General features: G+C 38.1%; 2 protein-coding genes across 2 annotated transcripts; one reads left to right on the top strand and one right to left on the bottom strand.

Annotated features, from left to right (window-relative positions):
- The first annotated feature begins 3946 nt into the window (after window positions 1–3946).
- LOC113722411 (NAC domain-containing protein 12-like) lies at window positions 3947–6379 on the top strand. The gene is made up of 3 exons (XM_072062436.1): window positions 3947–4393; window positions 4555–4847; window positions 5088–6379. Exons 1-3 carry the CDS (start codon window positions 4207–4209, stop codon window positions 5985–5987), a joined length of 1380 nt encoding a protein of 459 aa, XP_071918537.1. The 5' UTR covers window positions 3947–4206; the 3' UTR covers window positions 5988–6379.
- Window positions 6380–9847: 3468 nt separating this feature from the next.
- On the bottom strand, window positions 9848–13529 carry LOC113722436 (uncharacterized protein At3g28850). Its single transcript, XM_027245740.2, has 3 exons — window positions 12269–13529; window positions 11259–11365; window positions 9848–10594 (listed from the first exon to the last, which is right to left on the bottom strand). The coding sequence occupies exon 1, from the start codon at window positions 13474–13476 to the stop codon at window positions 12424–12426; it is 1053 nt and encodes a 350-aa protein (XP_027101541.1). The 5' UTR covers window positions 13477–13529; the 3' UTR covers window positions 9848–10594; window positions 11259–11365; window positions 12269–12423.
- Between the last annotated feature and the right edge of the window lie 3939 nt (window positions 13530–17468).

The following is a 17468-nucleotide window of genomic DNA, read 5'->3' as shown; positions in this document are numbered from 1 at the left end:
AATAGTGCCGTGATTGATAGGCAATACACTATTGATCCTCCTTTAAGTTTTCCTTTTTTTGTTTTGTTTTGTTTTGTTTTAATAAAAAAAAAATGATTGATTAGGCAATAAGTAGTTGTCTTGAACAAAAAGTTGTACCCTCATATACGCGTCGCGTGACTCTCCGTTGGAGTTCTTCATGTTACTGGGAACTGTCAGTTTTCAATATCACCGTGCAGTATAATTTTAATGCGCATCTTATCTTATCATAGTCATACTATAAGAAAATCCAAAACATGAAAAGTTTTCACAGAGTATCCCATCTCGCAGCAAAAAGTGAGAAACATGCATAATGGGAAAACGAACAGAGAAAAATTAAAATAGAGGGATTTGCCTGTAATTTAAAGGATACAGTGAAATGATTGAGGAGCTGTCTTCTTGTGATCTTCAATAGAGGTTTCAGTAAATAGCGTGAGCTTTTCTTTTTTTTTTTTTGGTGCCTAATTTCATTTCGGCCTTTTTTGATAAGCAAACACTTTCCTCGTACCTCGTATTCACAAGCGGTCGATGAGATCAAAATATGGAGGACGTGGATGGTAGTCATACTAATCTCATGTGTGGTAATGATTATTTCCTCTGGCTTTCTTGGGTTTTATACAAGGAGTTATTGACAAAGCGCTGCAAGGGTCGCCTTGGAAATTATTGTTTTGGGACTAATTAATTGGGGATTTGTTGGAGAAGTTATAAGCAACCAATTTAGAACCAATACTATATATATGGGTGCTGCTGAGATTTGAAATCGTACGTGACAAAACATAGAAAAAAAAAAGAAAAAAAAACTGTGCCTTGTGCGTGTTCTGGGTCACGATTTACAACTAACTGGTTGAGACATATGGTGGTGAAGATTTTAGGACAATTGTGAATTCGAAGGTAATGCATGTGCAGATATGCATGCCCGTTTGGAAAATGGAAACCCCACAAAAGAATATGCAGGATCCAATGTCCTGGCAAAAGGAAACGAACAAGGCTTGCAAATTACCGTCGTTTTGTACAAGGAAAATGTCAAGAGGAGGCCGCAGGGGTCTTAAATTGTGACAGAAAGCGCACCAAATTGTTTGATTTTGAACGGCAGTCTTTTTGATGGACGGACTGAGCACTAATTCATTGTATCTTTTTAACTTTTTACCCAGTTTTAGCTTTGATGATGAGCAAGCGGGATTACTTCGCGATTAATTAGTGGTCTCACGGCAATCTACGAGTAACGTCGACCCTCAGCCGCAACCAACATTCTGTAAATTAAGAAATTTAGCGCCATCGGTCGATCGATCTTAATTTTGTTTTTTCTTCAAGCACCAGCTGAGAGAGAATATGAGTTGCATGCAATATTATGGAAGTGAGAGTAAGAACCCTGGTTTTTAATTTCCTACAACTTGCATGCGTCCAATTCAATTCGCAGTGCTGTAGATGAAGACATGTCTATTACTAGGAACTTGATCCGGTGCTGATCAGTACGTAGGAGATATATATATAATACATATAACGCTAGGTCACAATATTTACCAATCAGAAACCAAAGTTTTATTGAGGCTTGAGAGGAATAATAAGTGGACATCTAATAATGCTAGCTAGGTCGCAATTTTTACCAACCAGAGAGAAGAGAAGAGCAAGAAGGAAAAAACGCACTAGTTTTATTTTGATGTGACGGTATGGCAGCATGTACGCTACCAGGCCCTTTTTCCAATGTACGCAAGGCAGCAGGAAGCGGAAGGGGAATAGTGAGCGCAAGAACTTTGATTAATTTGATGATTTTTCTTCTGTTTGCCCTTTTTTAAACTAGTGCCTCCTTCCCATTCCCACCAGAGTAGAGTAGCAGTAGAGGACTGGAGTATTTGGTTTGCCAGCGCTCCTAAAATCATGATTAGTCGTGCCAATGATAAACGCCTGCACCAACACCGTGGGAAAGGCAGAGAGGAAAAAAGTAGTCCGTAAAGAGGTCCCCTGCTCTGCTGGGGCTCCCTCCAAAGTCTGAGATATGTACGTATGTATGTATATCTATACAGAGGCGGCTGTGTCGTCATAGGACGTCACCTGACAATGGAGGAGCCTACTACAAAGAACAGCCAATTAATAAAAGGAAATAAAAAATGAAATAAGTGAAAGGTATAGGGCATGAATCGATGAATGATAGGTGAGTTGATAAAAATGGAACTCAACCAACTGGAATGGACTCAAATTTCGGGGTGAAAGTGAAAGTGGTGTGGGAGTCTATAACGAAGTTGACTATATATCGGCCCAGTGCTGGTCAGTAAACTCAAAGGTGGTTGCTTTGTCAATTAGTTGGATGAAATCATGATGATTACCATTAGAAATTTGGAAGATGATCAGTAACACACACACACCCCCCAACAAAACCCCAATTATTAGGCTTAAGACCCAACCACCTCTCATAACGGAATTTTGTGTTAGCCTCTGCTATGATTGTTGTTGTCTTCTGTCGACACTCTCCCAGTCCCAGCTGCTGCTGTAGGTGGCTACGTGAATTTAAGGATGGAGAAAGATTCAATTATTCTAATCTAACTCACTCCCAGCAGTGTTATGTATTAATTGCCCCCGTGCAGGGCTGTATAATATAATAATTAAAGTCATGCCGCTCATGTTTTACTGCGTACTATACGTATAAATCAACAGTTTTGAGCAGTAGTACGTACTTATTCCATGTTTAATGGAGTAGTTACTTAATTATTAGGAACATGCATGTTTGGGCGGACAACCATGCAAAATCAACGTACGTCCGTCGCTCGCAATCTTTTCTTTAATTGTAGTAGTATGTAATGTACTCATTTATAATGAACGAGCACGTACGTGCGTGAGCTGCACTGCATTCTTCTTTATCTGTTTGTGCGTTGCGGAGATCCACCCAAATGTGTGGGTGTGTGTGTGTGTGTATATATATATATATCCACGTCATTGGTTATATATATATATATATATATATAAAGACTAGTAGTACTCTACTCTACTCTTTCAATGGCAAAACATCAGCTGCAATGCATGCCTCTTTGGAGCGGAAATTATGCAGCCACTCTGATCTAATCTCCAAACTCTGCCGCAACCTTTGGATAGCTTTTGTCACAGCCAGCTGCTTATTATTTCCGGACAAATGACCCCATCATGCATACTATAACACGTAAACAGCTGCTAGCTCTTATTATTTTTGATCACCCGCCAGCCTTGTACAATAAAAGGTGCGTGCATGGAGTATCTACGTCGTCCAGCATCTGCCAGCAGATTATGATATATACATACATATATATATATATATATATATATAAATAAATAATGGGATGGGTTTTAGTTTTATACGTGTGCGTATACTGTTGAGAAAGGGGAAGGTAAGACATACTAGTAGTAACACGCATGAAGAAGAGAGGGAACTATATATGATATGATAGGGAGAAAGGGGATTTATTTCTTTCTCTTCCCCCTAATGAAAGCGCCATACCTCCCGACCCCAAAATAAACTCTCTCTCTCTCTCTCTCTCATAGCCATTCTTGTCGTTGGGGTTGTTGGCTGCACCCCCACACACACAAGTAAAACGAGAAATGGAGGGAGAGATAAATAGTGGTGGTTTGGCGGGTTCTTTTCCTAGAGATTTTAAGGTCGACTGTCACCGTTTTGAGATGGAGGCATGCCCCCTGCTTGGACTATGAAACCTTGCGGGGGACCCCTCTATATATTCCACCGGTACTACCCTATTTGTGGGCTCCACCAACTCCCTCCTTCTTCCATCTTTTTAGGTGGTTGGTTCTTCTCGAAGCTAAAGGCCCCACCCCAAAAGTACACCCAAAAAAATATCGGCCATGATGCCTCCGGCTTTTTCAGGCATTTTTTGGGGACTTTCATCCTCCCCCGCCACACCACCTGTCTCTCGTAACTATAAATTATAATCCTCCTTTGCCTGTTATTTCCTCCCTCACATCACTTCCGACTTCACTTCTCCTTTACTACTACTATTTCCTATCGTTGTTTCTTTGCCCCCTTCCCTTCCCTTCCCTTTTTCATCAATCTCTTTCACTACTCCACTCGCACCTTGGACCTTCCATCGATCGTCTCTCCGATTATAAACTTTTAACTAACTCCACCAAAAAAAAAAAAAAAAAAAAACTGAGTTTTGGAAGTGTATCTTCATAAACATACACATATATATATTTTTCCAATCGTACGTGATGCCCGCTGAAGAAATGAATCTCTCAGTGAATGGTCAGTCTCAAGTGCCTCCAGGATTCCGTTTTCATCCCACGGAGGAGGAGCTGCTGCATTACTACTTGAGGAAGAAAGTGGCCTCCAAGAAGATTGATCTTGATGTTATCCGCGACGTGGATCTTAACAAGCTTGAGCCCTGGGACATTCAAGGTGCGTACTTGTGCCAGGATACATACCTTCTTTTTTTTTTCCTATTTTTGATGGACGAAATTGAATAAACTAATTTTTCACGTTCGTCGGAATGAATCCCTCAGTTATATTTAGCTTGCCCCTAATTGATTAACTAATTAATTTCATATATATGGGACCAGAGAGGTGCAGAATAGGATCCACCCCGCAAAATGACTGGTACTTCTTCAGTCACAAGGACAAAAAGTACCCCACGGGGACTCGTACAAATCGCGCAACTGCGGCTGGATTCTGGAAGGCAACCGGTCGGGATAAAGTCATTTACAGCAACTCCAAACGAATCGGAATGAGGAAGACTCTTGTCTTCTATAAAGGACGAGCCCCCCACGGACAGAAATCAGATTGGATCATGCATGAATATCGACTAGATGACAACGCCGCCACCAACGCCCATGATATTGTTGTTCCTACCCATGTACATGCCGTCTCCTTCCTTTTCATGTGCTGTCATCATGCTTCTATTTAAAAGTCAAATGGAAATGCTCGACGTGAAAGCGGCGTATAAGATTGATTTCATGCTAACAATGATCTTTTTAGTTAGTTTCATGCTGCATAAACTTCCAGATTTGCTATTGATCGGGACAATATTGGAGTACTCATTTCATTTTCTTTTTGGACCCCCTCCCCCCTCAAAAAAAAAAAAAATTGTGCACAGGCCTCCAGTTTAGTAGGAGATCCAACAAGTGCAGAAGAAGGGTGGGTCGTCTGCCGTGTTTTCAAGAAGAAAAATTACCATAAGGCTGTGGAAAGTTGCCAACATTCAGCCGCCTCCATGGATTCGAGAAGTTTTGGGTACGATAGTTCAGCTTCAGGTAACGATGGCATTCTCGACCGCATCCTTGTATACATGGGCAGAACCTGTAAGCAGGAAAATGGAGCAATAAGTAGTGCTACTACTAGTCATATGTTCGACAGCAATGATGACAGTGATAGCATGCTACCCATGATCACTAATGACCCAACGAACTCTAGTAGTAGTGCTAGCGCCCTCATCAGCGATGGACTTCTTCGTGCAAAGTTCATGCATCTTCCCGGGCTAGCAGACAATAATAATAATAATAACAATTCCTCATCCTTCAGCCAACAAGAGGACTGCAGCTTTGGAGCTTGTGAGCAGTCTATGTCCATGAATGATATCATAGTATCAAGAGAAACAGAGCCTTCAGTTAGCTGCACCATGATCAATGGTCAGGATGCCAACTGCAGCAGCATAAACACCCCTGCCACTGCCGACGATCAAGATCCGAAGGTGGGTGGCGGGCTCAGTGACTGGGTTGCACTTGATCGACTGGTGGCTTCGCAGCTCAACGGGGGGCAAGCAGCCGGGGATGATGAGGTCTTCTGCTTTCCTCTGGAGCAGGAGCATCGGGGCGCATATTCAACGTCCAACCTCCGATCATCTGGCACCAGCAGTAGAAGTAGTAGTAGTAGACCAAATCATCAAGAAACCTCTCAAGTACTACTCTACGGGATGGGCAACGAGGTCGACTTTTGGAGCTTTGCTCGATCCTCCTCATCATCGTCTTCTGACCCTTTGTGCCACCTGTCTGTATAACTAATTTAGTAACTTTACTACTAGTCAATTAGATTAGTAGCCAGCAGTATGCATCCATATATGAGCAGCACACTACGCTCCTCCTAAGTGCGATCTGCCATAATTCATGTGCATGGCTTTCTACGTACGTACGTTGCATCCACAGACTAGTGAGTCAAACAGGGTTTGATACGTACAACATAGATGATACCATAAAAGTAGTACTCTGTTGTAGTTTGATGATACATATATGATGGAGTGGAGTGGAGTGGAGTGGAGTGGGCTATAGGTGTGGTGTATACATCAATGATGGTATATATTGGTAGTTTTTTGTATTGATACACAAAAAGGATGGAAATTGGAAAGGAAGGGAAGGAATATCTCGGATAGGTGGCATGCATTGTCAACCACAATATCTTTGTCTAATAACGATGTCTTCCATTTCCCGGAAAGCTTGCATGACACATGCAGCAGTCGTGACATTTTGCACCTGAAAAACGCGCCGTATCACCCAATAAATCTTCGATCGCCCACCGCTACAGAGGGATCTGGGATAACTTTTCCATCACTTAGTTGGCTTGGTCCCATGTCGGGGATACCGATCTGATCTGTGTCTTTCATGGATGGGGTCATGGATTCAAGGCATAATACGACATGCATACATCTGCAAACGGCATAAATACTTTTTGTTTTGCGAGAGATAAAAAAGTTTGCTTCCTTTTAAGATAGGATGGGAAAGGTCAGCTACCTTCCTTCCTCAATTCGACATGATAAAAGTATATGCATCGTACGTAGAATAGATTAAACATATGGCCGAGACGACCAAGCCATAGCTATTTTAATCATTGTCTCCTTGGATGGGAACGAACTACTGTGCTCCTACCTAGGATACGTCTTCTTTCATAGTACCAGTAACTTAATTGCGAGAGTTACAATTACAGCGAGCGTATTACAATGAGACCAAAGAGTCTTAAGATGCTACTATCACAAATGAAATAGTGAGAGTTACAAACATTTTAATTAAATGGGTGGACGAGAAACAACTGATTGTCCGTGGAGGCATGCATATGCAGATGAATGATCAAACCTAGCGAGGACTAATGGGGATTTGAATGGTGGCCTTTCTTGTTGGAAGTAATTATAAGAGATTGAAATTGTAGCTTTTACTTCGAGAGGAGATTATTAACTTAGCTCAGCGATGGCGTCAGTTTTTTTGACTTGACGCACACATTGTCGCTCGTGGCTACTTCGTACCGCGCGTTACCCCCATTGGCTGCTGGAAATCCATACTCAGAAACAAAACTAATCGAAGCAACTGAGCTACTTAAAAACTAATCGTGTATCTTTCATTCGAAAAATACAGAAAAAGTTTCCTTAGTTGTTCATTTGTATGAAGGATACTCCCCAAAAAAAAAAAAAAAAAAAAGCATCTGTGTTGCATAATTTCCTTAATATATATATATATATATCAACTTGCAATTTTGCTCAATATCATTATATAAAAGGAACATAATGAGCAAAATGTATACCGAACAAAATTGAACAAGTGTTTCATTAATGAATGCGGATCTGAGAGATGCACGCAACCAAACCTTAAAGCACACTTTTCTCCCTTGATTTGATGCTTTTAGTAATCAAACCTTAAACTAATTAAGGTAAAAAAATAATAATAATAATTTGTGGAGTTTTGAATCGGGTTATTATCACTTTACCCCCTTCAACTGTATTACTACTATCAGTTAACGTTATCATTTAGTCACTTTACTCCCATAAGTAATTCAACTCAACATGTTAAGAAATTTTAGACAAAATAACCCTTTATTCTATAACATTACTATGATGTTATTATTACTTTATTCCTTTAAATTATAGCGATATAATCGCTTTAATTCCTAACATTATTTTCTAGGCAATTTATTTCATCGTCAATCTAACTAGTATGGTAAAAAAAATTTAAATATATTTGCCCTTATATATCTAATTAAAAATAAAAAAGTTGGAATGATTATTCTTCTTTTTTTTTCACTTTAACAGATCCAAAAATATAAAAATAAAAGGATTTTCTCGAATTTCTTTTTTCACACTTATTAATACTAGGAAAAGAAAAAAGAGATAAGAAAGGAGGAAACAGAAAATTAGATTTTGCAAAGAAAAAAATAAAAAAAGTCTAATATTATCGTATTAATTTAAGGTTGTTGGGATTAGAATTGAAACTTGGTGGTAAATAGTAAAGTAAAATAATTTTAAAATAATAAAATTATTTAATTCTTTCTTATTTGTATTTTTTAAAAAAAGAATTGAGCGCTCTCTCTCCCTCTCTCCCTCCCTCTCCCGATCTTTCTATTTTTTTAATATCAATAAGATTGCCAAGAAGAAAGATATTAATACTTTGACTTTTTTTCTTGATACTAAAAAGGAGAAGAGCTACTCTAAATTTTTTATTGTTTTTATTATACAAAGAGGAGGGCACTTTCTGCTAAAGTTTTTTTAACTTGCTAAGTTAGTTTCATGGTGGGATAAATTGCCTAAAAAATAATTATATGGGGTAAATTGATAATGAGACTATAGTTTATGGGGGTAAAGTGATAATAACTTTAAGGGCTAAACTTGTCTTTTTATTTTAATTAACAAACTCTATTAAGTTTGACCGCTAGTCTTGGGGCAAAATGACTAAAAGATAACGTAATGAGGAAATTGATAACAATATCGAACATTAAGGCCGGGATAAAGTGATAATAACCCTTTTGAATCTGCCGATATTTTGCCCGGACGACCCCCCCCCCCCCCCCCCCCCCCCCCCCCCCCGCGGAACATCTGTATAATGCGTAAAAGTTGAAGAGTAGTAGTAGTAAGGTAATCGGATGGTGGGGAAGATAATGTCGTTAAAAAACAAAAGGTTGGCAGAGGCACGTGCATATGTTTATAATTGATATAAACAGTTTGGTGGGGTGGGGTTATTATCATCAAGCTTTGTGGAAAACTCAAACCTAGAGAGAATTGGCAGAGTCTTTTTGCTTTTTTTTTTTTTTTTTTAAATATCTTTGAGAATAGAAATTCGTGGCCTATACATGTTATTGGAAAGACGTGATCCATTTTCTAGTATTGTTTTTTCACAGCAACAATTCAGGGCTGAGTGGTTTTTTTTTTTTTTTTTTTTTAGGGTGCGTTGAGTGGTTAGCGTGAGTGTGTTTGTTACTCATGGTCAGGGCGATGGATTACAGTATCGTGCTTGTTTCTTGAGAGAATTATTCTGCCGTTGAAAATGAGAATGAAAATTGCAGGCATTAGGCTGAGGGGAATCATTCATCATACTCCTACGCTGTCCACTGCTTCTTTTCGAGTGAATGGGAATTGGAAGTTATGGGCACGTAGTTATAATAATTGGAGTATTTGATTTCACGGTGAGTGCGGGCATTTTCAACATTATCTAATCCAACGGACGTCACTTCAACCAAACCAAATTCTTCACTTCTCTGTTCTAATCGAATCAATCATTTCGCTCGCCCCAAGCAAATTGCCTCGTCGTCTACCGGTACAGTTGTTTAGGCCATGTACGTGTGCGAAAGCATATACAGCACTTAGTTTTATCCTACAAGCCTAGCTACAACATCCTATATAAATACAACCCTACTCTCCATGTCTTAACGTTAATTCTATTCTACCCGCCATTATTATCAAAAGACTAACTAACTTATTAGCTTGACATCAGAAGATTGGAGAATATATTGTGGGCGAACAGTGAAGAACCCCTTGATATGATTCTTGCTGCTACAAGGTTACATACATAGAGTATATACATATAGTAGATGAACCTCCGGGACGAGCTATGCCTGTTTGAAGCTGGATTTACCGACAAGGGTCCCCAAAAAGCTAGATCGGAATGAAAAAGGCAATTAATGTGTTGTTTCTTCATTATTTAAATAAAAGCCATGTTTGTGGAACAAAATACAGTAATTGAATATGTTTCTGAACACAAGCACCAACATTGGACTTGTAAACTACCGCTGGAGGCAGCAGCGGCATCATTTCCAGCTGTGTGCTATTTGTGCGCAAAGTTTGCCTTGTCAAAGTCCGATTCAAGCGGATGAACGCGGTTATTGAGTAGCCTTGGACAGGCAAGACCACGACCCTTGACTCGGATCACATGACAAGATTATAAATCTATGGTTCTATCAGAAGACTGGCAAGATTATAAATCTATAATGGTTCTCTCCTGCCAAAGCATAGAAAGAAAGCTTCCTGCTCAGCCCATCAAAGTTTATGGAGTCATATGCACAATCAGTCGGATGACTCGAAAATAGACTAGTAAAAGAATTTATTTAAAAGAATTAACCAACGAAAGGTCATCTTCACCTGAGATTTTGAACGAGAAATGCTGCGCCTTGGATAACATCTTATCACTTGCTAGCATACTTTCTCCAAACAAATAGATACCAAGATTTGAAGAGCAGTCGCATTTCATCCGAAATCACTCTAAGTGGCACAAAGAAGATAATGCAGAAGGAGAGCAAGCCAAACTTCTAACTGCAGAATTCATGATCATGAATTGGTACTCGAGATATGCTCAAGACAAGAGGTGGATAGCATTTACAGATATCTCTCTCATTGGTCGAGCATAATGCCATGAACTTCAAAATACAATAGGATACAAGTTAATGACTATAAAATTGCTAAAAACAAATACAGAATTTAATACTAGAAAAAAAAAAAAAAAAAATCTCCTCCTTCCTAAATGTTTGTTTCTGTCGTGCCCTTCCCAAATGTAATGTCTTCTTTTCTGTACAAAAACTACTTTAATCATAAAGGATTACTAGTTTCCGAGAATTATAAGCACCGAATCCGTAATTGGACCTGCTATATTGCTATATCTTTCAGCTTTAAATCCACCACAATGTAAACCTATCATGCTTGCTACTTCCCCTTTAGGATTATACACTAGAGTGTTTCCTAGATTATGCCCAGTGCAATCGAGACATTCAATATCAACACAATAGCAGCCATTGTGACAATAGATTATGAAATGTCCTCTAGTCCTGTAACAACAATGAATTTGTTAATGGCTCAGAACAAGAAGGCTGACAATAGGAAATAAAACACTAGATCAAATAATCATAGCCAAATCAGCAACAATACGTTGTTGACTGAGACTCTGAAATTTCCTAATGTATTAACATGCCACTTACAGTTTACATCTTGATCTACATTATTGGCTAGCTTGTTGGGCTACTTCAGAACTTCAAAGATGAACATAAAACTCATAAAATGATGGTACGGAGATATTCTTTAGCTCACCTCATGGATGATCCTAGGTTGCAAAAAATTTCAAACTTTTTAAGTGATGAGCACGAAGTTGGGAGCTGTATACCAAATGGATTTCGGCTCCTGTGGTTTTGTTGTACCTGTTATCCCCCTCAGATGTTATATAGACTCTGTCAGAAACTCAGGTGGATCTATAAGAACAACCAGGAAAACCAAAAAGAGTAAAGGCATTTTGTCCATCATACCAGCCACAATCTACTAGAATTATCCAGTTTAATCCTACTAAACTTCAGCATGACTTGTAAATTGTCAAAACTGATTCAGCACTGTGCTTATGTTTCAGAAAAGTAGCATCATAATGGGCAAATAACCCATCATATTCAGACGCTTTTTGCCCAGTGATATTCTGCAAGCTGGTTGGGGACCAATTTATCTTTAATTATTTCATTCATTTATCAACAGATGTTGCACCAAAGCAATATTTTCAAGACTGAGGTTCACAACAGCAGATAGCCCTGTGTTACTCATTTAAAAAGCAAGTATCTACATCAGGGAGATTCAATGATGAGGTACTAATTAAGTTATTTGGATTAACTGGGGAATTTGACATATTTCACCATACTTTAGCCTATCTCATTATCAAAAATCCATCTGGCAGCAATTATGATAAGCATATAACCAATCTCGCAGGCTATGCATCTTAATTTTCCTCTTTTGACAGAATAGAACCCATGGATATACCAAGAATCAACATTTACCCAAAGCCTCGCCTACGGCTTAATTGAGGACAACCTCAATCCTGAATGTGGATTACATAGCAAGCGGTGCACCAAGAACAGACCTCAATGTTATTAAGTTCCTAGTCTCTTTCTCCAGCAAAGAATGTAAGTGATCAGGCAAACTTATAATTCCAAACAATCGAGATAGTAATTTCCAAATGCAAGCACAAGATATAAAAGAGAGACAAAAAAGAAAGGCGCACACCCCGGGGGGGGGGGGGGGGGGGTAAGGTTGGAGGGGAGAAAAGAGAAAAAGGTACGTACTCAAAGGAACGCAGAAAATTCAAACAGGGCACTAGCAGATGTCATATCAAAGAATGAACGACATGGAGAAGCAACCGGATAAAAGAAATCCATGGTCATGTTAACTGGAGCATAGTTATTGTAGTAGCAGTAATTTTGAGGTACAATGAGACTAGCTAGGTACAAATGGGACAGAGAACCAAGCCATTCTCATTACAATGAGAGCACCTGACCACCACAGTCCGCTCCAGGGAATTGTGGGTTTGATCCATCTCATCCTCCATTGGAGACACCATCTTACAACTGCCGTTACACTGAAAGCAAGGCAAGAACCTGGCACCCCCACAGCCATCGCAAACATTATTATGCCCGGGTCTCAATTTGGGCAACCCCGCAAGCAAACCCCCCAAAGCCCCATCTTCAGCTATTCTCATGACCTCCTCCACCCCGCCAATGTATCTCCCTTTTATGAATACCCTGGGAGGTATCATCAAACTAGAGTTACCATTGTGACAGGGTCTAGGCTTGATCATCAGCATTAGTTCTCTGAGCTCATCCCTAAACCCTCTATCCATGGAAACGTCTCTTTCGCAAATCAGAACTCCATACCCCTGAATAGCAGACCTCACGGCATTGCAAGCTTCGAAGGTCTTGCGGATGCCCCTCAGCGTGGTGGTGTATATCACCACTTTAGATTCCCCATTAGGAGGGCAGAGCTTTTCAAATTCAACCAGGGAAAGGGATGAGGAGGAGCAACTCCTTGCGGGAGCTAAAACGGCGTCGCGGGGGTCGTGTAAGGTGGGGATTTGGTTGGATTGAGTGAAGCAGGAGGGTAGATTCGGGTTCGAGTTTTCTTTGGTGGTGGAGGAGGAAATGGAAGGAGTAGGGGAGAATCGGAAGCTAGGGTGGTGAGGAGGTGGAGTGGAGTCGAGGCCAGCCATGAGCTCCCAAGAGTTGATGATGTCGTCGTCGGGTTTGAGGGGTGGCCTGAGATCGGAGGACAGTGAGGTGAGACTGAGAGTGAAGCCAGGAGGCGGGGTCGGGGGAACAATGGTGCCGGCGGGAGAGGCGAGGTCGGAGGAAGGTGGTGGCGGGGGGTCAAGAGTCAAGAGACCGTAGGTGGTGGAGGTGAGCTTGACAATGTGGTGGGCAAAGGCGGAGGAGGAGCCGCCGATTTGGGAGAAGTCAGGGTCGTCATGGGTCAGGAGGGTGGAGGAAATGCAGCCCATTTTTTTTTATTTTTTATTTTGAATTCTCAAGGAAGACGAGAAGAAAGGACAGAAAAGAGTGGGAAAGGCAGCGACGGGAGTCAGTGAACTCAAACCGAAGCAGTTAAAAATGAAAAAGGGAAAAGCAGCAGCGTAATGGCACTCGGCTAGTAAACGCCAGTACTAATTTTCTAAGATTGTATGAAATCTTGTTTCAAAAATATATAATAAGATAATATACAAAAATTGATTATGGAATCTGTTGATAACTATTAACTTAAGGACTACCCGCAAGGACTAAGAAAGTTGTCCGTTTGGATTCCTTATTTTTGCTTTTGTTTTTGAAAAATTATTTTTTACCTTTCAAATGTTACAGTAAATATGTATTTCTAAAACAACTGTAAAAATATCATATCCAAATATTATATCAAAAACAACTCCATATCTATATTTCAATTATGTATATAATATATATATTATATTAATATAAATTGAAATATACAAATTGAAAATTGTATATTTATATATTATATAAACATTTATATACATTAATATTATACATAATATTGTATATTATACATAACATAATATAATATAGTTAATATGTAATATTGTATACATAAATGTATAAATATTTATACATAATATATTATGTACATTATATTATAATATATACATTATTAATGTATAATATTATTATGTACATTATTGTGTATAATAATGTATAATAATGTTATGTATAACATATAATATACATAATATGTAATAATGTATAAATATATAAATGTATATTATGTATAATATATTATATTATGTATATTATATTATATATGTACAATATTATGTATATTATACAAATTGAAAATTATATATTATATATTATATAAATATTTATATAATGAAATATACAATAAATATTACAAATTGAAATATTATATAAACACCATATTATAATATTATAATATTTATAATTAATATTAATGTATATTATATATTATATATTTATATATATTATAAATATTTTATTTTATGTAAAAAATATTTTTATATATTTATAATATATTTATATAATATTATATATATTATACATTTATATAAATGTACATGTATACATAATATATATATTAATGTACATTTATAATATACATTTATATTATGTATTATATATAATATAATACATTTATACATTTATATTAATATAAATAATATTAATTTTACATTTATACATTTATACATAATATTAATATATATTTATAATATATTAATTTATACATTTGTATAATATTCATTTATAATTTATACATTTATAATAATATACACTTATACATTTATAAATATATTTATATTATGTATTATATAAATATATAAATATATTTATTTATAAATATTTATAAATGTATTATAAATGCATAAATGTTTATAAATTTAAAAATTATAAATTATAAAAATACTCAAAAATATGTTTTAAAAATACCTCTAAAAATAATCTAAAAAACATCTACAGTAAAAGTTTTTCATATAGTTTTTGAAAAACAACCCAAAAAACAACTAATCCAAACGGATTTATATTTCAAAAATGAAATGCTACAGTGCTGTTTTTGAAAAATAATCCCAAAAACAACTAATCCAAACAGAGCCTTGTTGGTTCTTTAATTTCAAACTTCAGGTCCGAATGAGACTTTTAAGTTCAAAACGTAATAAAAAATGAGATTTCGTTTTCTGGCTCAAAGATTAATGCAAAGTCCCCTTTTTTTTACTTTTTTTTTTTTTTTTGGAGTTCCATCATTCATCATTATTGATGAATCTTAAATGAAAAGGAAAGTCTCCATTACGTTCTTGTTAATTGAAGGAGGACACTTTAAGTCAATATAAACAAGTTAAACTAAAGGACGGGACAGTCTTCTTCGCGCCACATCAACTAATATTTGTTTTGTGTTGTCACCGCAAAAATATGTGCTCCTACTTGTGAAGAAGAGGCCAAGTTTCACATCCAGCAATGAAAATGGGCGGGGAGGGGATCATGACACCTTCCCTTTCTTCGTACTAGTATATATTTTGTGAAAATTAATAAAAAGTTCATCAAGGGTAGAGCGCTAGTATGTGTTTTTTTTCCGGGAACTATACGTGATTGTATTAATATAAAGCTTAGTGTATTTGAGTAACGGTCCAAAGAACTGTATAACCAGTTTGTTTGGATTGTAAGTTATTTGAGATATTTTACTGTAGCACTTGTTGCGATATGATGTATGTAAGATAAAAATGTAATTGAAAAGATAAAAAAGTGTATTGAAAATTATAATGATGATGTAAGCAAATATATTTGAGAAAATAATCAGCTGTCCAAACAAACCCGTATATCTCGACACTTAAGGAGTAACGAAAGTTCTTGACTCATCTCTAAAAATGTCTAAAGCATATAGGTTAAAACTATTACAATAATTCATATTATCGATTTTTTTTTACGCAAAAAGATCACAATTGAAACAAGTTAGATAAAAGCCTTGATGTCCTCCGCAAGCGTGAATGCATGTATGTCTGCCCCTGTGCCACCTAATAAGAAATTGTAATGATCAACAATCCTTTTAAACTTTAGATGGAACGTTTAAGCCAAGGACCTTTGCGTTTTAGACCAGATTTAAAGCACTCTACTTGTTTGTTACTCCAAATTGGTCGAGACAAATAAGGAGGTGGAGAATAGAGATAACCTCCCAAGATGCTATTGTTTTTTTTTTTTCTTCTTCTTAATTCGTTTTAAAGCAAAGAGAGGAGAGATGGATTTAAAATTTAAGTAAGAGAAAAAGGAAAATTTGAATTTTATTTTATTTTTATCCTGGTTACAATGGAAATAAAACGGGGTGATGCAATAGGCATAGCATGTGAAGCAAACAAAGGCTTTAGTTACTCTCCTTCCGTGAGAAAAATTTGAATTCAGAACTTATAATCTTAAATTTTGGTTTGCTTTGTGATTTTTCACACACTATTTTGATCCCTTTTTTTCTCTTACAAATACTATTAAAATCAATTAAATACAAATTAGTTCATCAGTGAGGAGGTGATTTTTGGTTGGTAACTAGACCGACCTGGATCAGTCCTCTCTGAGATGAAGTGAGGTGAACTCCTGTGTCCGAAGTGAACCTCCTTGTCCGAAGTGAGTGGCGGAGCTTCTCTAATTGAGGAGGTGATTTTTGGTTGGTAACTAGACCGACCTGGATCAGTCCTCTCTGAGATGAAGTGAGGTGAACTCCTGTGTCCGAAGTGAACCTCCTTGTCCGAAGTGAGTGGCGGGGCTTCTCCCCTGGTATCACTCCGACGATCAAGTTAGTATGAGAACGAGAATAATGAGAATGAGCTAATGAACAGTGTCTGCTTACTTGGTGGGAGTGTGAGTGAGGTATTTATAGGAGAGTAGAGGCGAGGCTCTGGACTTATGTTAGTGGGACCCACTCTGACATTACGGCTCTGTCTCCTGTCAGGGAGTCTGACTCTGACACTGTAGCCGCCTGGGAGTGATGACGGAGGACATGGTGCAGGTGCCATTAAGGGCTCCCAGTGCTTTTCAGATAAAGTACTGGTCCTGGATGATGTCAGATGGGTTGACCTCATCAGCGTGCAGCCGAGGTGGAGGTGCCAAGGTCACCTACACGGTTGACTACGGATCCGGCCGAGGTCTGGGACGATACCCCAGACCTGGATGGACTCTGAAGAGGGACGAGGTGACTTCACCTCGGACACGCGGGGTGGCCGAGGTGAGCACCCTCAATAAGCCCCCCAAGCCTCGGGGGCTTCGGGCCAGGGAGGTACCGAGGCTTTTTTGTGCCGAAGTCGTGAAGAGTCGGGGTCCCCAAAACTACTCCGGGAGATGCGGGGACGTGACACGTGGGCGAATCAGTTGATAGGACGTGGTCACTGATAACCGTCGCGTCGTGAAGTAGTGGGACGTTTCGTGCAGAAGGTGTCAGTCGAAAGGACGGGGCATTAATGAGGAGAGAGGGAGGCGTGGCGTTTTGAACTCG

This window comes from Coffea arabica, chromosome 8c (assembly GCF_036785885.1).
Source record: "Coffea arabica cultivar ET-39 chromosome 8c, Coffea Arabica ET-39 HiFi, whole genome shotgun sequence".
Taxonomy (NCBI): Eukaryota; Viridiplantae; Streptophyta; class Magnoliopsida; order Gentianales; family Rubiaceae; genus Coffea; species Coffea arabica.
Note: the sequence above shows the minus strand (reverse complement) of the source record. Positions and strands in the feature narration are given on the sequence as shown.

What these genes read in the sequence shown, in the direction of transcription:
- LOC113722436 (XM_027245740.2), bottom strand. Translation starts at nt 13,476, where the DNA reads ATGGGCTGCATTTCCTCCACCCTCCTGACCCATGACGACCCTGACTTC.
- LOC113722411 (XM_072062436.1), top strand. Translation starts at nt 4,207, where the DNA reads ATGCCCGCTGAAGAAATGAATCTCTCAGTGAATGGTCAGTCTCAAGTG. An exon ending in TGAGCCCTGGGACATTCAAG is followed by an intron (nt 4,394 to 4,554) that starts GTGCGTACTTGT and finishes ATATGGGACCAG; the next exon opens with AGAGGTGCAGAATAGGATCC. An exon ending in ATATTGTTGTTCCTACCCAT is followed by an intron (nt 4,848 to 5,087) that starts GTACATGCCGTC and finishes AATTGTGCACAG; the next exon opens with GCCTCCAGTTTAGTAGGAGA.